General features: G+C 42.9%; 1 protein-coding gene across 1 annotated transcript in view; it reads left to right on the top strand.

Moving 5' to 3' along the window:
• LOC129708591 (protein Wnt-2b-A) overlaps positions 1-27,744 on the top strand; it is a 54,663-nt gene that overhangs the window by 8,622 nt on the left and 18,297 nt on the right. The window contains exons 3-4 of the mRNA XM_055654419.1: positions 14,651-14,928; positions 26,630-26,894. Coding sequence (XP_055510394.1) covers positions 14,651-14,928; positions 26,630-26,894 — 543 coding nt within the window. The remainder of the gene's footprint in view (positions 1-14,650; positions 14,929-26,629; positions 26,895-27,744) is intronic.

The following is a 27,744-nucleotide window of genomic DNA, read 5'->3' as shown; positions in this document are numbered from 1 at the left end:
GAGCCTATGGCTCGATTATACCGTGCCTTTATAAATTGACAATGACTGCATACTTTTGTTGCTCGTTTTGTTCAATTATTATCTGAACTGCATGTGGTGGATTAAAGGCCATTTAACCGTCTGTCGAGATAATAAAAATCTGTTCATTTTCTTGACATGAAGAGAATAATTCTTCTGAGGAAATCTGTAGAAAAAATATTTAACTTGCATCCGTGATGATTTGGAGCATTAATGAATAAAAACAGTTCCGTCAAAGATGGTTTCTTATGAATGAGAAGTTCAACCTTGCTCTGAGTGTGGAGGTGGATGTAAAAGTGTCCAAAGCATGAGTTAAAACGGACTAGTATTAAGACATCACCAAGACAGGCTCTTTGGTTATTTAGACACAAAAAGCTGGAATAGCTCGGAGGAGTCGGACAGCTTCTCTGAAGAAAAGGAAAAGGACTGAAGAAGGTCTCGACTTGAAACGCACCCATTCCTTCTCTCCAGAGATGCTGCCTGTCCCGCCAAGTTACTCCAGCCTTTTGTGTCTATCTTCCGTTTAAACCAGCATCTGCAGTTCCTACCAAAACTCTTTGGTCATTTAGCTCATTGTCCTGTGGCATTGTCAAATGAATACATTAAGAATTAAATAAATACAATTAGCTCATGTTCACTGTCATGTTTGCCTATGTTATAGAAACATAGAAACATAGAAATTAGGTGCAGGAGTAGGCCATTCGGTCCTTCGAGCCTGCACCGCCATTCAATATTATCATGGCTGATCATCCAACTCAGTATCCTGTACCTGCCTTCTCTCCATACCCCCTGATCCCCTTAGCCACAAGGGCCACATCTAACTCCCTCTTAAATATAGCCAATGAACTGGCCTCAACTACCCTCTGTGGCAGAGAGTTCCAGAGATTCACCACTCTCTGTGTGAAAAAAGTTCTTCTCATCTCGGTTTTAAAGGATTTCCCCTTTATCCTTAAGCTGTGACCCCTTGTCCTGGACTTCCCCAACATCGGGAACAATCTTCCTGCATCTAGCCTGTCCAACCCCTTAAAGAATTTTGTAAGTTTCTATAAGATCCCCTCTCAATCTTCTAAATTCTAGAGAGTATAAACCAAGTCTATCCAGTCTTTCTTCATAAGACAGTCCTGACATCCCAGGAATCAGTCTGGTGAACCGTCTCTGCACTCCCTCTATGGCAATAATGTCCTTCCTCAGATGTTATGATAAATTATATTTAAATAGTAGTATTAGTACAGATAAGGACCCCAATGCAGAGAGAAGAGACTGCAGGTGCTGGAATCTTGCAAAAACAATCTGCTGGAGTCACTCAGTGGGCCAGGCGGCATCCGTGGAGGGAAATGGACAGATGACCATTTAAATGAGGACCTTGCTTCTGGAGTCGAGGGATAATTGCTGGTAGAAAGAGCAGGAACTGGCAAGTGATCGGTGGGACCAGATGAAGAGGGTTTGATTGGTAGATGTAAACGGTGGTGTGAGAAAGGTGAAGATACTCTTTAGACTCTACTTTAGAGATACAGTACAGAAATAGGTCCTTCGGCCCATTGAATCCACGCCGACCAGTGATCATCCCAGACTCCAGTTACTATCCTACACACTAAGGACAATTTACAGAAGCCAATTAACTACCAACCTGCACGCCTTTCGGATGTGGGACGAAACCGGAGCACCAGAGTTAACCCGCGCCGACACAGGGAGAACGTGCAAACTCCTAACAGACAGCGCCCGTAGTCAGAATCAAACGCGGGTCTCTGGCGCTGTAAGGCAGCAACTCTACCGCTGTGCCATCCCTACTGAAATGGGGATGATATGTGAAGAATGCAAAGAGCTGCAGATCTTTGAATGTGATAGGAAAGAAAGGTGGGAAATGTAGGGCCAGAGGGAGGGACGGTGTATAGATGCGGACAGGATTGGGGCAAGATAGGGACCCAAAAGGTGAGTGATGAGATGACGGTGGAGGTGAAGGAGGAGAAAAGCAGATTTATGTTTAGGTTTATTAATGTTATGTGTACCAAGGCACATCTGAAAGCTTTGTTTTGCATGCTATCCAAAGATCAGATATAACATACATAGATATAATAAGGTTCAAACTCCAGTACAATAGATAGAGCAATGGGGAAGATACAGAGTGTAGAATAGAGTTCTCAGCTTTGTAGCGCATCAGTTCCTTAGACAAAGTACAATGCCCTCAATGTGGAGGAGGTGAAGCAAACGGTATCCTATATTATGGAATGACCGTTCAGAAGCTTTATAACAAAGGGAAGAAGCTGTTCCTCGGTGTGGTGGTGCGTGCTTTCAACCTTCTGTAACGTCTGCCAGATGGGAGCAGGGAAAGGAAGGCTTGACCAGAGTGGGACTAGTCTTTGATTATTTTGGCTGCTTTTCCCGAGGCAGCGTGAAGTGTAGATGGAGGCAGTGGTGAGAAATCTGGTCTGTGTGATGGACTGACGGGGCTACATCAACAACTCTCTGCAATTTCTTCCAGTCTTGGGCAGAGCCGTTCTCAAACCAAGCTGTGATGCAACCCGACATGGAGCATCTGCAGACGTTAATGAGACAGAGTCACTGGGGACATGCCGAATTTCCTCAGTCTCCTCGGGAAGTAGAGGCATTGGTGTGTCTTCTTGGCTGTTGCATCGATGTGGGTGGTCCATGGCAGATCATTGGTCCATGGCAGATCATTCCACATCCACATCGATGGTGATGGGGAATGTACCACCATGCTTCCCGAAGTCAACAACTAACTCTTTTGTCTTGCTGACATTGAGGGAGACGTCGTTTCCCTGACACCGTATCACTAAGTCCGCTATCTCCTTTCTGTACTCCGTCTCATCATTGTTCATGGTGCTACCTATCAAGAAGAGGAAGAACCAGAATTAGTGATTGTATCTCACATCACCAAGGTCAAAGACGACCTCCATGTGAGAGTGTTCTCATTAGTAAAATTAGAAAAATAATGAATTATTCTTGAGCACAATTGCATGAGCAAGTGAGATGAAAGTTCATAAATGCAAGTCTTTTCCTTCCTTTCCTTTATTCCCGCTCTGCATTCCTTCCTCTTCCAGCAGCTTCTCCCTTACAATACGCATTCCTCCTGTAATTCAGGGGCTCAGCTCCAGAGACTGTAACCCCACTGAGCGCTGTTCATTCCGCACACTGCCGCAGATCTCCTGCAGTTAAACGCAAAATGCACAGATCCTTGGCTGGAATTGCTGTCTGTGCATTTTAAGTGGTGCAACAGCAAGCCAACAGCCTGCAGAATGTCAGCTTTGCTCATGAGCTGTGAGGCGCTGAGTACTTGCCATCACGCCAATTCCTGGAAATTACTTCTGGAAAGCCAAAAATTGTGAATTAAAGTGATGCCACACACAGACACAGACATACACACTGCTATGGAGAATGAAGTGGAAGTTCCCCTCACAGGAACTAGTGAGCAGGGCGATACCCCCCAGTATCTATCCAGAATGTCTTCTGTTGAATAGTCAGTGCGGAAAAGTTTGTGCGTTACTTTCAAAAGCAACTTCTTCACGTGGAGAATGGTGGAGCAGGGGGAATGGAGAACATACTGCTGCAATGAGTATTTGTGAAACAGATGTAGACGCCTTTAGTAGCAAGCTAGATAAACAGGGGGAAGAGAGTGGACCAAAGGTTATTTCACTATGTTACACAACAAGGCGAGGGAGGAAACTGATGCAGCGTGCAGCATTGTTAAAGTCAATGGTCAATCACTGGGCTGTAGATTCCTGTTACTAACAGTAGTTACTCAGTGCCTCAAAGGAAACAAAATGTCCTGCTTTATTCGACCCATCAAGCCAACAATCACTTGCCCATGGACGTTAGTTTTATTATAATTAACAGAGGCAATATCCAGAATAGAAAGACATTTCATATGCAGATAGGGCTCCTTAAATTGCAGGAAATCTTCACATGATGCCAGGAATACTGAGGGCAGGACAATCTATCAGCTGTGAGACTTGTCCACAGCATGAATCTTCACACTAAGAGAACTGATCCTCAATCAGTTCCTTCACAGGTAATAAACTAGCATCATCTATTAGCTTTGATTCAGCTGGTAACACAGATGCTTTTTAGTCAGTAGGTTCTTCGTTCAGACTCGGCTCTGTAAAGATTGGTGTGAAACCCCAGACAGTCACCTTTCAATGCAAGTGCTGCACTGTTTGAGTTCCCTGTTGGCCGTATCCGCTCTTTCAGATGGATGTGAAAGATCTGGGGTGCTGGCCTTCATTGCCCTGCAGCATATAATATAACAGCATAGACATCACGGCAAAGGCTGTAACTGGAATATTGCATGTGTTCTGAATAGCACATTGCATGAACTACATAACTCCACTGTGCAGGGTGCGGAGGAGATTTACCAGGATGCAGACCAAGGATGGACCTTCCAGTTCCCAAGAGACCATGGAGTGATTGGGTTTGGCAGAGGAGGATCTGATGTAGGTGCAGAAAATATGAGGGGCACTGATAAGCTGGAGAGTGAGCAACCTTTCATGATAAAGGGGCTGTCCCACTGCGGGGACCTAATTTGCGAGTTTAGAAGAGATTGAGCTGGACTCAAACTGGCAGAATGGTCGACACGTGGTCCTAGGAGGTCACTGGAACTCTCCTTCATGCTCGAGGGAATTTCCCGCATACTGAAAACTTTTCCGCGAGTAAATATTGGTCGGCATGGTTCTTTTGAACTCGTAGTGCAGTGGAGTGGGGTCGCTATGTAGTTACAGGCAGTCGAGGGCAGCCGTAGGCAATCTCCTTCACTGACTGTGCATTTTAATTGGCTCATTGGAGTTTTCGGAACCAAGAAAAACCAACCGGTAGGTTAAATGCCTGCTAAACCTTATTAAAAGTTGGCTGGCTTCTTAAAAGTGTCTCCTCTCCTTCGCCTCCCCTTCCCTCCCCTTCGCTCTCCCTTTCTCTCTCCCCTTCTCTTCCCTTCCCCTCCTTTCCTCCTCCCCCTCCCCTCCGCGCTCACTAAAGGACTTACCGTACACTGTGCCAGCCGTCTTTTACCTTCCTGTTCATCGCGGGTGTGAATTTCAGACAGCGCTCCCCCGCTTTCCCTGGCCCCGGCCTTTGCAATGTGTGTGTGTGTGTGTGTGCGTGCGTGCGTGCGTGCGTGCGTGCGTGTGTGTGTGTGTGTGTGTGTGTGCGTGTGTGTGTGTGTGTGTGTGTGTGTGTGTGTGCGTGCGGGTGTGTGAATATGTGTTTGTGTGTATATGTGTGTGTGTGTATGTATATGTGTGTGTGTGTGTATATATGTGTGTGTGTATGTGTATATATGTGTGTGTGTGTGTGTGTGTGTGTGTGTGTGTGTATATGTGTGTGTGTGTGTGTGTGTGTGTGTGTGTGTGTGTGTGTGTGTGTGTATATGTGTGTGTGTGTGTGTGTGTGTGTGTGTGTGTGTGTGTGTGTGTGTATGTGTGTGTGTGTGTGTGTGTGTGTGTATATGTGTGTGTGTGTGTGTGTGTGTGTGTGTGTGTGTGTGTGTGTGTGTGTGTGTGTGTGTGTGTGTGTGTGTGTGTGTGTGTGTGTGTGTGTGTGTGTGTGTGTGTGTGTGTGTGTGTGTGTGTGTGTGTGTGTGTGTGTGTGTGTGTGTGTGTGTGTGTGTGTGTGTGTGTGTGTGTGTGTGTGTGTGTGGTGTGTGTGTGTGTGTGTGTGTGTGTGTGTGTGCTGACGGTCGATCCAGCTCGAGTCCTTTCAGGCGATCTTGAAGGTCGAATACAGTTGCTGAAAAGTCATGTTAGTGGGACAGGCCCTTGACAGACGCATCTAACACCCACGAGCAAAACCTTACACTCAGGAGTAAACGAGTTAGTCTGAATAAATAATATTTTTCACCCAGTAATTGTTTGCCATCTGGAACACACTATTGATAGGTGATCAGCATGGACACTATGTAACAAACAGGATAGATAAAGGTAAGCTAGTAGATGTAGGGTATATAAGCTATTTGGCATGGTGTCACATAAATGTTTACATAAATAGTTAAGAGCGTGCAGGGTTACGAGTAAAATATTGGCATGGGTACAAGATTGAGTAATGAACAAAATACAGAAAATCAAGATAAATTGGTCATTGTTGGATTAAACATGAACAGCTAATGGGGTCCCACAGGAATCAATGCTGGAGCTTTAACTGCGTACAGTCCATTTTAATGATGTGAGTGAGGGAGCAAGTGTAATGTAACCTGATCTGTTCATGGTATGAAGATAGTTGGGTTAACAAGTTGTAAGTAAGACACAAAGAGACTGCAAACTGATACAAGGGAGTGCGTAGATGGAACATAATATGAATGGAAGAAAATATGTGGTTATCCACTTTGGAAGGAAATATTAAGAACAAAGAGACCACAAAATGTTGCAGTATAATTCAAGATAAATTCTTGATCTCTCAATCTATCCCATTACAGTCCTTGCACTATTTTATCTGTACTTTATTCTAGCTGTAAGACTATATATTACAGGTAGACACAAAAAGCTGGAGTAACTCAGGGGGTCAGACAGCATCTCTGGAGAAAAGGAATAGATTTTCTCCAGGGATGCTGTCTGAACCGCTGAGTTACTCCAGCTTTTTGTGGCTATCTTCGGTTTAACCAGCATCTGTAGTTCCTTCCTGCATAGTCTATATACTACATTGTGTCTCTTTTTTTTTCTTTATTGATGTATGTATGTACTTATATATTGTACAGGGACAGCAAATAATCAGGAAGGCTTATGTAATACTGGCTTTTATTACAATAGCTATAGAGTTTAAAAGTATAGATACCAAATCTGAAGTGCTGTGCATTGTTTTGATGTCCATGTTCACGGAAGGATACATAGAAACATAGAAGTAGGAGTAGGCCATTCAGCCCTTCGAGCCAGCACCATCATTCATTGTGATCATGGCTGATCATCCACAATCAGTAACTCGTGCCTGCCTTCTCCTCATAACCCTTGATTCCGCTAGCCCCAAGAGCTCTATCTAACTCTCTTTTAAATTCATCCAGTGAATTGGCCTCCACTGCCTTCTGCGGCCGAGAATTCCACAAATTCACAACTCTTTGGGTGAAAACTTTTTTCTCATCTCAGTTTTAAATGGCCTTCCCTTTATTCTTAGACTGTGGCCCCCTAGTTCTGGACTTCCAAAACATTGGGAACATGTTTCCTGCATCTAGCTTGTCCAGTCCTTTGATAATTTTATGTTTCTCTCAGATTCCCTCTCATCCTTCTAAATTCCAGTGAATACAAGCCCAGTCTTTCCAATCTTTCCTCACATGACAGTCCCGCCATCCCGGGGATTAACCTCGTGAACAGTATGTCCGTTCTCAAGTTAGGAGACCAACACTGCATGCAATACTCCAGATGTGGTCTCACCAGAGCCCTGTACAACATGCATTAGAGCAGTGCAGGAAGGTTCATAGGGATGATTCCTGTGATGAAGAGATTGAAGTATTAGAGAGGTTGGGACTATACTCACTGAAAGTTAGGCAAATAACACAACATGATTTTATAGAAAAGCGTAAGATTCTGAGGGGGTGAATGTTAGAGGATATATCCCTAATGAGACTATCTAGAAATAACAGACAGTTTTAGAATAGGTGATGTTCCGTTTAAGATGGAAATGATGCAGATTTGTTCTTTCAGTGTTTTGTGAATCATTGGAATTCTTGCCCCTGAGAGTGTGAAGACAGTCATTGAATATTTTTGAGGTGGAAATGCTTGAACTTCAAGAGAGTCAAGGATTATGGGGAGAGAGTGGGGAAATGGTGGTGAAACCAAGATTGGACCTTATAGAATGGCGTAGCAAGCTCAAGGGGTCAATTTTAGATAATAATAATAGACAATAGACAATAGGTGCAGGAGTAGGCCATTTGGCCCTTTGAGCCAGCACCGCCATTCAATGTGATCATGGCTGATCATCCCCAATCAGTACCCCGTTCCTGCCTTCTCCCCATACCCCCTGACTCTGCTATTTTTAAGAACCCCATCTAGCTCTCTCTTGAAAGCATCCAGAGAACCCGCCTCCTCCACCCTCTGAGGCAGAGAATTCCACAGACTCACCACTCTCTGTGAGGAAAAAGTGTTTCCTCTTCTCCATTCTAAATGGCTTACTCCTTATTCTTAAACTGTGGCCCCTGGTTCTTAACTCCCCCAACATCGGGAACATGTTTCTTGCCTCTAGCGTATGTTTCTTGTATGTTTCAATGAGATATCCTCTCATCCTTCTAAACTCCAGAGTGTACAAGCCCAGCTGCTCCATTCTCTCAGCATATGACAGTCCCGCCATCCCGGGAATTAACCTTGTAAACCTACGCTGCACTCCCTCAATAGCCAGAATGTCCTTCCTCAAATTAGGGTGAATTTTCCTACTCTGGCTTTGGTTTTTAATGTTCTTATGCTTCTGCAGGTGTCCTGGTCAAAATGCTTAATTGCATCCTTAATGTGTCCTTAACATGCAGCCCCCAAAACTACTTGTGTGTCCTTTATTTATTTGGCACAATGCACGGAGGCCACTGGCACTCCTAGTCATCTCAATCAATGTGCAACACACATTTTGATGTTACTTGCAAAAAATTCATTTTCACATAACTAGTCTGTAAGCAGCATAGGAAATGCCACAGACACTGATCAGGTCCAGGGCAGTAGAGGCCGGCTTCAGACACATACAATGATGGCCATTAGGTCTTTTCAAAGGATAGTCCTCTTTAACGTTGTAACTTGCTCTCATTTCTAAACCTCTTTGCTGATATCATTCACGGACAGTGTGATATGTACCCAATGCCCCAATCTTCAGACCCCAGTTAGATCACACTCCCAGTCTCCCTTCCACTCCTTGTGCTCATATATCTCCTCTCTCGACATGAGCAATGTCCAATTAATCCAATGTCCTGACACAATCTTTTGACAAGACTCTATTCCCCAAGCTCCTAGTCCACATCTCCTCATCACTCAACAAGTGTCTCTCAATTCTGCCACCTGAGCAACCCATGGCACGTTACCCATGATCTATTTGATTTTCATCATAAATAAAATAATGAGAGGTGCTGGAGAAAATCAGTGGGTCGTGCAGCATACTCCTATCCCTTATGACCTAACGACCCTTATGATCTAGGCCTTGATTTCCATTAACTAATTCTACAGAAATGATGTGTAGGAAGGAACTGCAGATGCTGGTTTACATCTAAGGGTGACACAAAATGCTGGAGCAACTCAGCGGGACCCTTCAGACGGAAGAAGGGTCTCTTTGGACTGAAGGGTCTCGACTGAAACGTCTCTCTCCAGAGATGCTGCCTGCCCCACTGAGTCACTCCAGCATTTTGTGCCTGCCTACAGAAATGATGTTTGTGCGTGTGTGTGGACTGGGTGTGTGGACTGTTTATGATGGAACATAGCAGCAGGAAGGCCAAGCACTAACCAGCCATGCCCAATACCACCCATGCACCATCAGTTTGCTGTCTCATGTGAGGCCATTATCAGGCCATTATGAGGGTTGCTGTCTAAGAAATCTTGCTCCGTACAAAGTGACCTCAATATTTCCTACTTAACAGAAGCGACTTCACTCAAAAAGTCCTTTATTGCTTTAAATGACATTCAGTGTCATAAGGGGATTATATAAATTAAAATATTGTTTCATTTACATCTGGACCCCAGCAGCATGATGTTGTTTTCAAGTGGAAACTGCAGAGGCACAAGGATTTGGTTCCATGTATGGATAAGTCCAGGGAAAATATGAATGTTCCATCAGAGCTGTTTTGATCAACAACTGTGTTTTCATCGCTACGTAAACATATGTGAACAGGGCAAGAGTTTTACAAGAGTTCAGGCAGCGGGCTCATCTCCTCAAGTCACTGGTTGGAGCATGCCTCTGTGTCGAGATGTGTAAACAGTAATAAGAAGATATAAATATTTCCAGAGGCAAACTGGTGAAAAGTCAAACAGAGATAATTCAAGCTGTGACTAGTTGAAATTATTTGCATAGGTCCCTGTCAGAAACTGTGAAGGAAAAGGCTTTATTTCTACCCCAGCGCTAATCCAGACCCCTCCCCCCCCCCCCCCCCCCCCCCCCCCCCCCCCCCCCCCCCCCCCCATCCCCCCACCCCCTTCTCATCACTCTATATCTTACGGTTGCTATTTCCAATCATGGCCACAACTAACATAGTATAATGAAAATAGACACAAATGCTGGGGTAACTCAGCAGGACATGCAACATATCCAGAGAGAAGGAATGGGTGACGTCTCGGTTTGAGACCCTTCTTCAGACCCGAAACTGCACCCATTCCTTCTCTCCAGAGATGCTGCCTGTCCTGCTGAGTTACCCCAGCATTGTGTGTCTATCTTTGGTGTAAACCAGCATCTGCAGTTCCTTCCTACACATAGTATAATGCGAGTTCCAGTTAATCAAATTGATAAAGAGATTCAGCGGTGTTGATTATTTCCTTAGAGGGTGAAAGTGAATTGGGGGGGTATTGGAATTAAATCTTTCAGGATTTAAAGCATTTTTTCACAGAATGGAGGATGTGCATCTGGAGATTCCAGCTCCAAGATGCTGTGGATATTGGGAGTCAGTTGGAATGTTTAGTCCTGATATTGATAGTCTTTTGTCTCGGAGGATATTTTAAGGTATGGAAAGTTTCAGAATTCAAATTTTTGTTTTCAAATCTTCCATGGCCCTATCGTCCCCTCTCCCTGCAGCTTTCTCAAGCCATGCGTATTTCCAAAGCCTCAACTATCTCTCTCCCTGTACATCCACCACTTGCCTTCAGTTGCCAAGGATCTAATATCTGAAATTCCTTCACCAATCCTTCCGCTTCTTTCCCTTACAAAACACCTTCGTTCTTTTTACCAGAAAAATATTTTATTCATAATACATAGAGTGAACACAACCAGGAATATATATGTCATTCTCCACATTCAATGCACCATCCGTTCAACACATTCCCTTGTAATGCATCAACACCATTCATGCTTCCTCCCTTGAACACCACACCCATCCCTTCTGTGTTCATTCGGGGCAGATCTCCAGACAATGAAGAGGTTGCCTTTGTAAACACCTTATTAATCATTGCGACCAATGTCTTCAACAAACCCACACTATTAATAGGTCATAAGGTCATGAATGGTAGGAGCAGAATCAGGCCAATCAGCCCATCAAGTCTACTCCGCCATTCAATCATGGCTGATCTGTCTCTCCCTCCTAACCCCATTTTCCTGCCTTCTCCCCATAACCCTTGACACCCAGACTAATCAACCACAGGCACAAAGCACATACATGGATTATAATTATGATGACATCTCAACTTACTCCTCTTCTGTATTCCAACATGTTATTATCTGAGAGAAATCTGACGACTTACATTTGAATGAATCAATATTTAGTTCCACAGAACCTCCCCCCCCCCCCCCCCCAATCCCCCTCCCCCCTTGATTACTCTCACTGTGGTTTCGAATATACCCCATGATTAGCCAATGACCACAGATGACGAGAACGTATGGCAGATGCTGGGTCAGGTGAGGACAACCTGTGGCTTTGAAATCAATGTTCCTTGCGATCAAAAAGCTTACAGCCAGTCATCCATTGTCTTCACAAACAAGTTTAGAATGGCAGAGTGAGGTATCTACAGATAGATGCCAGGTTATGCGAGGCACGTTCAGTGAGAAAAGGGAAAACACCAAATGTTCCCTAAAAGTAAACTGCAAAACGGACTGTACCATTAATTTTGTAGAAGGCTTTCTGGAAGCTGCAAGATCAGTTATTGTTTCCGTGAAAGGCACGTGAATTAGATCAGGAATGCAGGATAATGCGAGTCAGGGAGATGGGAAGATGTGAAACAGGAAGCTTTTGCGAACTGCTTCAGTGGCTGAGCCTTGTTTTCAAAGAGCTATCGACCAGGATAGAGGCTCCAGGAACTGAGAAGCAGGCAGGAATGATTCACACCCTCAACATGAACTCTTTTCACCACTGATGCACCATGACTACACTGTGCACCATCTACACAATGCACTGCAGCAACTCCCCATGGCTTCTTGCAGAACTCACCAACCCTGTAACCTCCAGACCTAACAAAGCAGAACATGGGATTACCATGACATGCTGCACACCACGCTGACTTGGAAATATATCATTCTTCTGTCATTATCCTGCAGTCTAAATCCTGGAACTCCCTTTTCACTGTGGGCATATCCTCACCAGATGAAATACAATGGATGGATGGATGGTGGCTCACTGCCACTTTCCCAAAGGCAATGAAGGATGGACAATAAACGTCAGCCTTCCCAGCAATCCTGCTAATGAATAAAGAGAGAGAATGAGGCTGAAATACCGTGAGAGAGGAACTGGGTGAAATAATAGCGTTAGCACAGTACAGCAAAGCCCAGAATGTGATGTGAAATCAGTCCGTGACATAACGTGTCTCTTGGTGAATGAGGGACTGCCACAGATTTACTGCTGTTTACGCGTCTATGTTAACAGTTAGATGCCTTCCATAAATTATGTAAGTGCAACTTGACACCCTTCATGAGAAAATAAATGGTAAAAGTCTGCGTGTGGGATGAATGGAATGAAAATAAATTTCTCTAATGCCCCAGGATAAGCGCCGTTTAAAAGAAATTCTATTAAACATTTCCGGTTATAGATGTGCTTGTGGTTCCAGTTTTAACCATTAGCGGCTGTCCTCTGCTTCCCTGCTGAAAGATCTTGAATCTATCCCTGAATTTAATGCAAAGAGTGGATATAGTGTTAGTTCTATGGTTATAGGACGAGAAATCCAATTTTAACACGCTAAATGTCAGTGTTCAAAAATCCAACCTTGGCAGCTGTGCTACTTCATTCCAATTAATAATACGGAAATTTTATTTTGAAAAATAATCACATAACAATGTAAAAATCCATAAGGTTCATGAATGCTGTTCTATGACTTCATATTGCACCAATGTGGTTAAATCTGCATTGACTAGCAAGGTCAAAGGCAATGAGGGACAGGGAGTGAATGCTGGCCTTGTCAACGATGGCCCAGATCCTCAAAGATATGAATAAATAATAATGAGTTACATTGCAGGCGCCTTTATCACACTTCCCAGGGATAGTTGGCCTGTGTGCGTGATGTTCTGTTCACTGGCTGCTGATGGCAGTCAATTCTTTTATTTTTGACTTTAAGAACAATGTTGAACTCGCTGCTGGTCAAGTTTAAACAGAGAGAAGAAACGGTATCCCTTCCGCGGGTCTCTGTCTCCTACTTCAGCCCCAATAAATTGTCCTCCAGCCTGCTAAAAATGCACGGCACAATGTGGAGAATGAGAATGGAGAACTGGTTCACATTGGCCACAACCTTGCAGTGTAATCCAGCTATCACTGTGAATGTTTCACCTCCCTCTCTCAGGGCCTTATTGGCCGCACCTCTCAAATCTCCGACCTCTGTCGCCAAGGGCAGCAGGTGCAAGGAAACATCATCGCGTCTAAAATAAAAACAGAAAATGCTGGAAATACCCGGCAGGTCAGGCAGCATCTGTGGAAGGAGAGCAGAGTTAATATTACAGGTCATTGGCCTCTCAATTACCTCACCTGTGTTTTCCTCCAAGCCATTCAACATCTTGTTGTGTAAAAAAATCCTAGAATTCACAACCTAACAGTATTGTAGAATCTTATCAAAGTATTATAGTGTATGTGTTGGAGTTACCTTTAAGATTTGATTTCTATAACCACAGTATGACTGCAGAAAAATTACATTATTTGAAAGTTACAGTCTTCAATAAAGAAGCTGTATGTATAGTCTACTTTTGTCTCTCTGCTTGTAGATGCAACAAAACAAAAGAAACCTGCCAATATTGCAATCTAGGAACAAGATAAAAACCATTCAGCACCTTGATCCAATCCATTGAGATCACTGGAGACATAAGGAAAAGTAGATGCTGGAATCTTGAGCAAAACAGAAAATGTGGGAGAAACTCAGCAGGTCAGGCAACATCTGTGAAGGGAATGGACTGGTGACATTTCAAGTCTGAAGAAGGATCCTGACCCGAAACGCCACCTCTCCCTTCCCTCCAAAAATGCTGCCTGACCCACTGAGTTCTTCCTGCACTTTGAGCTTTGCTCAGTTATATCAATGCTGCAATATGCTCCACGCATACTGTAGTTCCAATTCACAAAGCAAAACCAGGTAGAAGTACACAACAGGCCAAACGTCATGTGTAATTATTGACCAACATAATATTTGGGTCAATAATCTTACAACAAGTGTCCACTGGTACCAAATTAAAAAAACTCAATCTTAATAGCTTCACTGACTAAACAATGACAGCTTCTGATCTGACATCAGACCAGGGTTTATATGTGATCTGTAACCTTATATCTTCTTAGTTTTTTATTCCTCCCCTGTTAGAGGTAACTTTACCATCTCTGGTCCGTCAAACCATATTAACATTGTAACCAGCTGGACCAGATCACCCAACTGATGGCAACAGTTCAAGAAGACCACCCCAATCTACTCAAGGACAGCTAGGGATATACTGACATTGCTAATGCTGCTCCTATGTGAATAATAAAAAGAGAACCAAACCAGGACTAATTGTTCCTCCACCTTGCTGCGCGGGATTGTTGCGGTCCGATTCTAGCTATCCTCACATCGTTCCTTCCTTTCTCCTCCAGGTAGCAGAGAGGCTGCTTTTGTCTATGCCATATCGTCTGCTGGGGTTGTGTATGCTCTCACACGGGCCTGTAGCCAAGGGGACCTGAATACCTGTGGCTGTGACCCACGCAAGAGGGGCAAGGCCCGGGACCTGAGAGGGGAATTTGACTGGGGAGGCTGCAGTGACAACATCAACTACGGAATCAAGTTCTCCAAGGCCTTCGTAGATGCTAAGGAGAAGAAGGAGAAAGATGCCAGGGCACTGATGAATCTCCACAATAACCGATGCGGCAGGATGGTGAGTAGATGATAGGCAAACCTTTCCCAGAGAAGCAGATACAGTTTAAGAATGAGTCCTATTGTTATGCATAAATTCACAGATAAATAGCCCTGCGGCCAATGTTTGACGGGGCAGCCAGGAATTTATAATTTGTCAACCATTCAGCAAAAGGTTGTTTTCTTTTTCATCCTTTCAATCTTTTTCACATTTATCGCTGTGTGTCGTAGTGTAGGAAAGTTAGTTATTAATGTAAGAGCAATTCATGAAGTAATAAGATTAATAATTGATGGAAAATAATTAATTATTAAGCAAATGGATTAATTTTTGAAGAATACCTATTAATTATTGGCGAAATTCATTAATTTCCTTGCATTGATCTCAAGGCTTTAATTATTGATGGGCAGATATTAGTTATTGATGTGAATGTTATAATTATTCATTGTAACATCCATCTATTGATATAACATGTTATTAATGATTGAAGATCCTTATATTATTGGTACAGGGCATGAATTGATTTAAGGAATAGTTATCAATAGAAAAAAACTATCAATGAGCAACTGCATTAATAATTTTTATTTTTTTTTAATTTTATTTTTATTAGCAGTACAGTAAATCACATTAATACATCGCATATATCTTATTACATTATGTTGTACCACTTCATTTTTTGAGCTTTAAAAGAGAAAGAAATAAAAGAAGTAAGAAAAGTAAGCAAGAATCGTGAAGGTGCAGGAAAGTGTGGGGAGAAAAGAACCCCTTAGGGAAGGAATTACAGAAGGAAGCAAAGAAAATAATTAAGACCCTAGAAAGAAAAGAAAAAAAAGGAAAAAAGGAAAATCAGTCGCTCTATTGTAACACAAAACTCTGCAAAAAAGGATATACCAACCATATTTTTATTAAAAATATATGTTATACCCCCCATTACCCGGTCCTGATAGCCTTTATATTTTAACTTATTATTGCACCTTAGCTTGTAATAATTCCATAAATGCAGACCACGTCTTTTGGAATTGATCTGCTTTACCTGCTAGGAGGAGTCTCATCTCTTCCAAGTGTAATGTTTCGAACATGTTTGAAATCCACATTTTTGTTGTTGGTATTGGAGCATTTTTCCAAAATTTAAGTATAAGCTTTTTTCCGATTATTAGCCCATAATTAAGTAAGTTCTTTTGAAACATATTTAATTCAGGGTTACCTTCCGATATTCCAAAAATGATCCATTCTACTCTGGGTAGTAGTTTTGTTTTAAATAATTTTGTAAAGATTTCAAATATTTCGTTCCAGAATTTTTGAATTTTTATACAGAAAACAAAAGAGTGCGCTATGTTAGCTTCTTGTACCTGACATTTATCACAAGTGTGTGAGACATTGGGGAAGAGTTTATTTATTTTAGTTTTTGAATAATATAGTCTGTGTAATGTTTTATATTGGATTAGAGTATGTCGTATGTTGATCGAGCATTTATGCACATATAGTAAGTGTTTATCCCAGCTCTCTTTTGAAATTTTTATAGCTAATTCTTGTTCCCAATCTCTTCTAATATTATCCGTTGTAGGTATTTCTATATTCAATATAATATTATATAAGTATGATATTAATTTGCTGATTCAGCCTATCTTCATGGCTTCATCTAATAAGTCTGGGGGCATATTATAATAGTCTTTTGTATATTTTTTCAGATAATCACGGGTTTGAAGATATTTAAAATATTGATTATTTTTCAAGTTATATTTCAGTTGTAATTGTTGAAATGGTAATAATTTCCCTGATTCATACAGGTCTCCGAGCGTTTTGATTCCCGTTCTTTCCCATTGTGTAAATGATTTATCTATAGTTGAGGGTTTAAACGAAGGGTTATTGGCTATTGGCATTAGCAGAGATAGATTTCTTAATTTTAAGTTCTGTTTTATTTGTTTCCAAGTTCATTAATAATGAATGCAAAATAATATTGTTTGCTGAATCCATAATTACAGATGGTATCATGTCATTGAACCAATTACTAATATTAATTAATAGGAGTCATTTATTGCTTACTGATCTGAAAGAAATTCTTGAAGATACACAAAATGCTGGAATAACTCAGCGGGACAGGCAGCATCTCTCGATAGAAGGAATGGGTGACGTTTTAGTCCCAGACACTTCTTCAGACTGATTTTTTGTGTTAGAAAAAATAACATTGATATATAGGGGAAAAAACTTCATGTTTATTTGGTTCTAATATAGAGTTATCGCTAATTGAGTTAAAATCATTATTGGTGTGAGTACTACTGCAAATAACTTTCAAATTTAGATATTGATTACATATTGAATCTTGTTTGTATCCTTGTCCCAATTTACCTGCCCTCTGACGAATTTTCCTCAACCATGAGGTTCCCTTCCTTAAGTGTTACAAAATCCAGCATGAAATCGGATGGCTTGTATTTGGCCAGTCTTACCTTTGACATCGGCGCGATCATTACACACTCATACTTCCTTAACATTCCCAGAGTGAAATTCCCCAATCTCCAGCTGACCACTTATTGATAAAGAGGCTCAACACCTTAAATTGCAAAACAGATGGTAAAAGGTCAGTTTGTTTCCCGAGGAAATAAATAGCTGAGAAGTGGTCCAATAAAACATGATGGGGTAGAGAGAGAGAGAGAGAGAGTGAGAGAGCGTTTCTGCTATTATGGGAACCTATTACTTTCTGAACCTTAACCAGCCATACAAACAGAACAGGCATCCATCTACAAGGCACAAGTCAGGAGCTTAATGGAACACTTCCCACATGCCAGCATGAATACACCTTCAACAGTAGTCGTGATATTTACCCCATCAGGAATCCCATCAGCTAGATGTAGGAAAAATGTTCCCAATGTTGAGCGAGTCCAGAACCAGGGGCCACAGTCTTAGAATAAAGGGGAGGTCATTTAAGACTGAGGTGAGAAAAAACTTTTTCACCCAGAGAGTTGTGAATTTATGGAATTCCCTGCCACAGAGGGCAGTGGAGGCCAAGTCACTGGATGGATTTAAGACAGAGTTAGATAGAGCTCTAGGGGCTAGTGGAATCAAGGGATATGGGGAGAAGCAAGGCACGGGTTATTGATAGGGGACGATCAGCCATGATCACAATGAATGGCGGTGCTGGCTCGAAGGGCTGAATGGCCTCCTCCTGCACCTATTTTCTATGTTTCTATGTTTCTAATTGTTGATTGCCCACATTTTTTAAGTGATGGGGCAAAGATATGTAGAACCATGTTATGATCTCAACAAATAAAAGGTCTAAATTGTCCTCTCCTTTTTCTATGCTCATGTCATCTGCATTACTTTGCCGAGAGTCAATGGCTTTAACATTCGGTCATTTAACAAGAAACAAAAATAGCATTTAACATAATTTTAACATTTAAACATCTGTTGAATTCTGCATCAGGCAAGGTGCCAGTGCAGGGAGATTGGTATCAGATGTGGAGCAGACAACAGACACATGGTCAAAACATGCAAAGGAAACACAAGCCTCAAGCGGTTAATGATTTATAAATCAATTTGCATCAGTTATCACAGTGAACAGTATTTCATCAGCAATTTAATAGTGTGAACCATTTACACAAAACTCAACAAAATCCCAAAGGAAATATAAAGAAATATTTCACTCATTCTGCTGTCCTGTTAGATTGTTTAGCGCACTATATTCAGGTAATTGTTTTTTGGTGGTGAAATATGACTCTAATGAATATGGAAGTGTCCTAATTCTGTTCCCCCATGGTGACTGGCGATCAACAGACTTTACTGCCATTTTCATTCGTAAAAGTGTTCCCAATCCCCCTCAAGTGGTGGAGGGGGATAGAATTGAAGGTTGGATTTTTAGACGTCTAATGATAAAACAAAACTGCAGATTCTGGAATTCTGAGAAGAAAAAAAACAGAAAATGCTAGGAAAAACCCAGCAGGTCAGACAGCATCTGTGGAAAGAGTAACAATTAACATGTCATCATTATTCTCTGAGCTTGCTCATGGAGGAATTGAGTCTAACCATATTTTTTGAAAAACAACCGTGAAGCAACAACCACACAGTTTGTTGAACTTGAATAAAAGATGAAGAAGAGTTAGATCCTCCAGTGTCCATCCATCGTTATCCAGTTGGATGGTTCACATTCACCAAGTTCCACTCTTATCTCTGTTGCAAGGAAACACTGGGAATGAATTATCTTCCCATTCCAACACTGTCAACTCTCATATCCCCCAAAGGCACATTCTTGACTCTTCCCATTTCACATCTAGGAGTTTCCTTAACAATGCTATCCAAAAGCACAGCATCTGTTCTGAGATGAACACAAATAGCATTGGTGTACAAAATAGCCATCAATAGCCTTCCACAAAACCATCTAACCCAACCCTCTACAGTTTCTAAATAGTCTGACATCTCGTTCAGCTTTCGGTACTCAATGAGCGAATGTTTGTTTGACTATTTTGTTCTGGTCTATACTTCAACAATAATTCTTGTCATCATGGGTCATTATCATGTTGCTATTTGTTAGGAATACCCACATGCAATGGGCTGCTGGGATGTCACTTTACAACAGTAACCACACTCCAAAATATTTCATTGCAAAAACTACTTTAGGATTTCCTGGAGCCTTCAAAGGTGCCAAATGCTATATAGAGTGTAGCCATCTCCCAATCTACCTCGTTGCAGCCCTTGCACTTCTTATATCTGCACTTTCATGTAGCTATACCATAATATTCCACACTCTACTTCATTTCTCTTTGCACAACCTGTTGAAATCAAGTATGATTTGATTGTACTGATTGTACTGATTGTACTGATTTATGGTATGAGATTTCCCAGATTGCACAGAAAACAAAGGTTTTCATAGTATCTCAGTACACATGACAATAATAATGATCTAAATTACTCTGAATTAAGCATATTAATACGGGTCTTTCTTTTATTTTCAAATATTTGGAAGATTAAAGCCATTGGTTCCATTCCCAGCATCAACTCCGTACACTTGCTATCAATTCCCTTGCCATTTCTGGCAACTATCTGAAGCTCAACCAGACTGCTCATACACTTGTTGACATACTTGATGACAAGATCAAATTTGAACCACATATCTGCACCATCACTAAGATCGCCTCTTTTCACCACCATAAAACTGACCAATTCACCAGCCTCAACTCATTTCATCTTTGTACTGCCTTCAAGCCGTACAAAATTCCTGGACACCTCCAATTATACCTTATTACTGATCATTCCCAATTTTGAATGCTCAGCCTTTGCAACTGGCTGTTCATTATTCAGGGTCCCAAGACCCGGAACTCCCTCCATAAAGCTTTCCTTGCTTTATCTCTTATTCATCCTTTAGGATGTTCCATAAAATCTATTTATATTGGGGAAGCTTTTAGTCACCTTTACTGGAGTATGGCCAATGTTAACTTTGTTTGACAATATTATTATGAAGAATCTTGGAACATTTCACAAATGTGCTATATAAATGCATGCCTTTGTGGTACTGGTGACATTTGGCAAATCTGCAAGTAAACCCCTCTCGACCACTCCATTTATCATCAATGATTTGGATGAGGTACAGTAAGTACAGTAAGTAAGTTTGCAGATGACACAAAAGTGGGTGGTATTGTAGATTGAGAAGATGGTTATAAGAGGTTACAGCAGGATCTTATCAGTTGGGCAAGTGGGGAGGAGCAATGGGTAATGGAGTTTAATGCAGCTTAATGTAAGACGTTGCATTTTGCGAAGTCTAACCAGGGCAGAACCTTCACAGTAAATGGCAGTGCTCTGGGGAGTATCGTAGAGCAGAGGGATCTAGGAGTGCAGGTACATAGTTCCTTGAAAGTGGCGTCACAGGTAGATAAGTGGCCGGAAGTGGCGACGCTGTTAACAGCTGCGGCTCGCCTGCAGTCCGTCTGTCTTTACTTTTTTCTGTTGGTTTTTTTGTCTTGTTTTGGTTAAGTTTTAGTTTGTTGGGTTGTGTTAGAGGGGGGGGGGGGGGGTGGTGAAACATGTTCTCTGTCTCTTCCTTCGGGGGAATGCGACTTTTTCGTGTCGTATCCTCCTTCTCTGCCTCCATCTGCGCTGAGGCCTAATGGCGGAGCTGGCGGCCTCCAGCCTGCGACTGACCCCGAGGCTCCGGAGGCAGAGCCAGCCAGGACTCACCAACGAGAGGCTGGCCGTCTTCGGGGCTGATGCAGCGGTGGCCCGACTTGCTGGTGCGGCGTTCTGGCTTTCGGCGGTGGCCTGGAGCTGATGCAGCGGGGCTCGGTGCTGAGACTGCTTGACCCGGAGCTGGGGCAGCGGCCCTGAGCGGAGACTGCGGGACCTGGAGCTGGGGCGGCTGCCCGGAGCTGGGGCGGTGGCCTGCAGCAGAGACTGTGGGACCCGGAGCTGGGGCGGCGGCCCAGAGCGGAGACTGCGGGACCCGGAACTGGGGCGGTGGCCCGCAGCGGAGACTGCGGGACCCGGAGCTGGGGCGGCTGCCAGGATGCTGTGACGGGCCGTCTCGGAGCGGAGACGGCGTTCCGGCTTTCGGCAGCGGCGACATCACCACGGATGTCCGCTGGACTGGATAGCGGGATCTCCGGCCTGGATCAATCGCCTCAGCGCAGAGGGAGAACAAGGAGGGAAGAGACGGATACTAAGACTTTGCCTCCATCACAGTGAGGATGTGCTTGGTGAACTCACTGTGGTGGATGTTTAATTTGTGTTTATTGTATGTTTTGTTTTTATTGGTTCTGTGTATGACTGCAGGCAACATAATTTCGTTCAGACCGAAAGGTCTGAATGACAATAAAGGAATCTAATTCTAATTCTAATAAGGTGGTCAGGAAGGCTTTCAGTACATTGGCCTTCATCAGTCAGGGTTTTGAGTATAGAAGTTGGGATGCTATGTTATAACTGTACAAGTTGATGGTGAGCCCACAGTTGGAGTATTATGTTCAGTTTTAGTTATCATGTTATAGGAAATATGTTGTCAAGCTGGTATAGGTGCAGCTTTCACATCATTGTCAGTCAAAGCTCTCAACTGTGCTGTCTGCAGTTTTCCACCAATATATGACAGTAACAACTTATTTACTGTGTAAATTCCAAATCTCACTAGATATATCGTGAGTAATCTCCAGAGTTATACCCTAACCTTGCGTTTTAACAAAGGGATCAAAGGGAGCAGTATTTTTAGATGCTCCATGTTCATCCTACATCTGCCCCATATTTACTGTGTTTTACATGTCCATTCCAGGGTGCTCCTCATTCTGTCTCGTACAGATTCTTTAGTCACTATTTCCCTGTTCTCCAAGTAATACAGTCCAGTCCTAGCCTGTCCAAAGTCTCCTGATAGTTCAGGCCTTCATGTCCCTGGCAACATCCTCGTAAATCTTCTCTGCACTCTTTCCAGCTCAACAGCACCCTATAGCAGGGTGACCAAAACTGAACACAATCATTCAACTGTGGCCTCATCAACGCATTGTGCAGCTGTAACATAACATCCCAACTTCTATACTCATTGCACTGACTGGTGAAGGCCAATAGCCTTCTTGACCACATTCTACCTATGACTCCACATTCAAGGAACTATGTACCTGTATGTCAAAGGTACGTCTGAAGAAGGGTCTCGACCCAAAAGCTCACCCATTCCTTCTCTCCAGAGAGGTTGCCTGTCCCGCTGAGATACTCCAGCATTTTGTGTCTAGATGCCTCTGCTCTGAAACATTCCCCAGAGCCCTGCCCTTTACTGTGAAGGTCCTACCCTGGTTAGACTTCCCAAAATACAACACCTTACACTTATCTGTATTAAACTCCATTAAGCATTCCTCTGCACCACTTGCCCAACTGAGCAAGATCCTGCTATAACCTTTGATAACCATCTGCTATCTATAATACCATCCACTTTAGTCTCATCTACAAACTTGCTAATCCTGCCTTGTATATTCCAATCCAAACCATTGATATAAATCAAAAACATCAGTGGGCCCAGCAATGATTCTTGAGGCACACCACTAGTCACAGGCCTCCAGTCTGAAAAACCACCTTCCAACCTCACCCTCTGCTTCCGTCCATGAAGCCAATTTTCAATCCAGTCCGCTAGCTCTCCCTGGATTTCATGCGATCTAACCTTCCAGAGCAGCCTACCATGTGGAACCTTGTCAAATGCCTTACTGCAATCCATAAAGACAATGTCTACAGCACTGCCCTCATAAACATTTTTAGTTACGTCTTCAAAAAACAATCAGATTCATGAGACACAATCTCCCACGTACAAAACACGTTGACTATCCCTAATCAGACCGTGTCTATTTAAATGCATGTATATCATCCCTCAGAATACCTATTTGTAACTTTCCAACCACGGATGTTACACTCACTCACCTATATTTTCTAGGCTTTTCCTTGGAGCTCTTCCTAAACAGAGGCACGCCATTTGCCACCCTCCCATCTTCCGGCACCTAATTTGTATTTAATGATGACTCATAAATCTCAGACAGGGCACCTGTGATTTCTGCTCCAGCTTCCCACAGTGTCAAGATAAATACTTGATAAATAAGAGGGTATCCATCCCAGATAGATAGGAATGCAGAGTGGACGTTGGCATCAGATCTATTGCGATGTGATTAAAGGCTTGAGAGGCCGCCTACTACCGTGTGTTCTTACATATATAAATTGCATTTATTTGGCATCTTTGTCATTGTATAACTTCCCAAGGTACCTAAGTTTAGAGATACAGCGCGGAAACAGGCCCTTCAGCCCACCAACTCTGCGCTGACCAATGATCCCCACACACTAACACCATCCCACACACACTAGGGACAATTTACAATTATACCAAGCCATTTAACCTACAAACCTGTATGCCTTTGTAGTGTGAGAGGAAACCGGAGCACCCGGAGAAAACTCACGCAGGTCACGGGGGGAATGTACGAACTCCGAACCCGTAGTCAGAATCGAACACGGGTCTTGGCGCCATCTCTATTGCTTCGCCACCTTGCCGCTCTGAGGAAAGTGTTATCAAGCTAACTTTGGCACTTAGTCTGATGGAATCTTAGGACCAGTGGCCAAAGAGTAGAGTTCAGAGAGAAAAGGCCAGAGTTAGTAATGTTCACAAAGATTATCACTGATGGGAATATCCTAGAAATTCTCAGTAAAGATTCAATGAACCCATTTGTATTTATTATATTAATGCATGGTTTAATTCTCCAGAGCTGAGGGTTTGGCCAGCAGAAGGAATGACATTCACAAGAGTGGAAGAGGCTTGATTAGGAGGAATGTAGAGAGATCAGTAGATTATATAACTGGGGCAGGGGCTAATTACATGTGAATCCTTTGTGTTTCGTTGACAGCTGCATGTACTCTTTCACACATGGAATGTGGGCAAGTACAGTAAATGTCTGCATTTATATAACGCCTTGCACAATATCCCAAAGAACTAAGCCCAATTTAGAATGTAATGCAGAAATTGTGATAATTGATTAGTGCACAGCAAGTTCCCAGAAACAATGGTATAATAATATCACTTATGGCTGTGATTTTTGGCCATCTTACTCAGTCCCCCTCCGCTGCGCAGGACAAGAGGATTTTTCCCATCGATGAAATATAAAAGAGTTATTAGTGTTTTAAAAATGTTGAGATTCTCTCTCCTGAAGGCCACGCCCCTTCCGGAGGGACTATAAAACCCGGAAGTGTTGAGGTGCCTCAGTTCTCTGCAAGATGGTGCAATTCTTGGTCTGAGCTGTGAATAACACTGAACACATGTCTACTAAACTGTGAGTGGTTTTACTGACCTGTCAGTGCCCTTAATGTGGTGTGAAAATGTACTTTGAAAGTGCTAAAGCTGTGTAGCCTTTGGTTTAAAAGTGCAAAAGCTGTGTTGCCTTCGGTTTGAAAGTGCTGAAGCTGTGTAGCCTTTGGTTTGAAACTGCTAAAGCCGCCTTGCCTAATTAAAGCTGCATTGCCTAATTAAAGCTGCCTTGCCTAATTAAAGTTGCCTTGCCAAATTAAAGTTGCCTTGCCAAATTAAAGTTGCCTTGCCAAATTAAAGTTGCCTTGCCTAATTAAAGCCTAATTGCCTTGCCTATAATTAAAGCTGCCTTGCCTTCTATATATAATTAAAAGTATAATCTTGACCACTTCCTGTTTGCGCTTTATATTGATTTTAGAAAAAACGCTACCACTTACGGCTGTGATTTTTGGCCATCTTACTCAGTCCCTCTCCGCTCATCAGGTACCGAGGATTTTTCCCATCGATGAAAAATAAAAGAGTTATTAGTGTTTAAAAAATGTTGAGATTCTCTCTCCTGTCAATCATGCCGTGAAGGCCACGCCCCTTCTGGTGGGAGGGGGAGGGACTATAAAACCCGGAAGTGTGGGTGTGGCTCAGTCTCTGCAAGATAGAGGAGGGAGAGGTCACGACTCGCTGTCTTTAGTCGCTGGTTTCCTGGATTTTTGGAGTTGGTGTGACTTCCTTGTCATTTAGATTGTCCTCGGGCCACTTTCAGCTAATGATTAACTGATCTGGGTTTATACAAAATGAGATTAGAGCAAAAAAATTCAGATCAAAACCTACTTCATCACAAATGGTACTTGTTAACTTCACAACCCAGATATTAAAGTCACTGGAAATTAAAATCAAAAACCTGCAGGTGTTGTAAATCTGTATTAAAGGCAGAAAATGGAATCACTCAGCAGGTCAGGCCCAGCGTAACCTACTGGACATGTCCCACATCTCTGCATTTCACAGCTTATACCTGCCTATGTGTGTCCCCCACTCACTTGCTGCTCTTTTTCACAGCTTTTGATCATTTTTCTCTCTCCCTGACATCCCCCTGAAAAGGGTCTCAACCCGAAATGTCATCTATTCCTTTTCTCCAAAGATACTGTCTAACCAGCTGAGTTACTCCAGGTTTTTGTGTCTATCTACCCTTTACTTCCCCCTCTGATCTTACCCTGTCAGGGACATTCCCTTTGTCCTATCTACCACTGACGCGTCTTCTCGTTAACCCGAAACTAACCTGCTTCCTCTCTTTCCGAGATCTGATGAACAATGTTCCACCTGAAACTTCAACTCTCTTTTCACAATTGCAGGCGACCTGCCGAATGTTTCCGGTATTTTATGCTTTCATCATGAATGTGTTGGTTCAGATTTCATCCATATGATTTAAATTGGATAAGAATGAGATGGGATCGACACCGGGAATGTAATCTGTTCGAAGACCAACTGCAAGCTGCTCCCAATGTGTAGGAAGGAACCGCAGATGCTGGTTTAGACTGAAGATAGACACAGAAAGCCGACGTAACTCACCGGGGCAGGCAGCATCTCGGGATTGAAGGAATGGGTGACGTTTCAGGTCAAGACCCTTCTTCAAGCTGAGAGCTACTCCCAATGTTGCATGGCCTATTCTCTATTGCAGGGTCGATGCTTATTTGAATGCTGGCTTCAATTGGTTGGTAAATGGGTAAGAAGTGTCAGAAGGTTAACAGCAGAGTAATTCATCACACATACAGGTACAGGCCCTTTGGCACACCCCATCCTTGCCACCATCAAGAACACATCCCTTCTAATGACACTTACCAGCATTCTATACAGTGCATGCCAGAACATTGTCCTATCTTACACTTCTTGGGCAGATAAATCTCCAGGATTGGGGGCATGTATATTTTGAAAATCATTTGAGTTAAGCAATGATAGTTTTTATTGTGACTGTGATAACTCTGCCTTCCTTCTCCCATGTAGGCTGTAAAGCGCTTCATGAAGCTAGAGTGCAAATGCCACGGAGTGAGTGGTTCGTGTACACTGAGGACTTGTTGGTTAGCAATGTCGGACTTTAGAAAAACCGGAGATTACCTGAGGAAAAAATATAACCTGGCGATCCAGGTGACGATGAACCAGGATGGAACTGGTTTCACAGTCGCCAACAGGCACTCGGGCAGGCTGATCAAAAACGAGCTGGTGTACTTCGAAAACTCGCCTGATTACTGCATCATGGATAAGGCAGCAGGTAAGATGTGGACTTTTGTCACCTGAGGCAGCAGCAGCTGTTACAGAAGATACACAGATGTTGTTGCATAAGCGATAACAAGGCAGGGTCTAAAGTAATAAAAACACAGGAATGCAAAGGAACAGATGGAGACAAGCCTACTGGAGGAGAAAGCATGGAGAATTGGGCCAGGGGACACATGGTGCTTGGTAACAGGCAACTAACGAGGGAGCACTGCAAAGCAGGGGGCAGACCTGATTGCCGGTAACTGAAAGGAAGGGGTTGATTCAGTCGATAAATAATAAATACTGACATTTGGGTGAGCGAGAAACCATGGAGATGAACAATTGGGGGGAGAAGCTGGAGAAAAATGAAGAGTGACACTGAAGGGGACAATGCGGGATCACGGTGGAAGCGCTGCCTTTGACAACTTGACCATTGCAATGCTGGGATGTGCAGGTCGTGGAGTTGGGAAGAACAGTGCATTCAAAGACCTTGACTGGTTGGGACAGTGAGTGGCAAGATATAGAGAAATGACAATTCAGGCTGTACATTTACAAGAGGGAATGGCAGCAGTTATGTATTCAGGAGGTTTCAGACACTTTTCAATCATTCCCCTGTGGTTTTCTGTTATGGACCTTACAGCCAACTTCATCATCCAAAATGTCAATTGCGGTATACACATTTAAACAATCACCTCATCTACCTGACAATCAGTAGGAGGCATGTGTGACTATCAAGCTGCCATGTTACCCCTGCCGTTGTGCTTGGGATACAGTGGCACCAGGCACTGTTGAGACTGGGCTCGTACTGAATCCCACTCTCTCATCAGCAGAGTGGGGAGTGGCACAGGAGGGGTGAGAACATATGG

Source organism: Leucoraja erinacea, chromosome 24, assembly GCF_028641065.1.
Source record: "Leucoraja erinacea ecotype New England chromosome 24, Leri_hhj_1, whole genome shotgun sequence".
Lineage (NCBI taxonomy): Eukaryota > Metazoa > Chordata > Chondrichthyes > Rajiformes > Rajidae > Leucoraja > Leucoraja erinaceus.
This window is presented reverse-complemented; position numbering and strand designations above follow the sequence as displayed.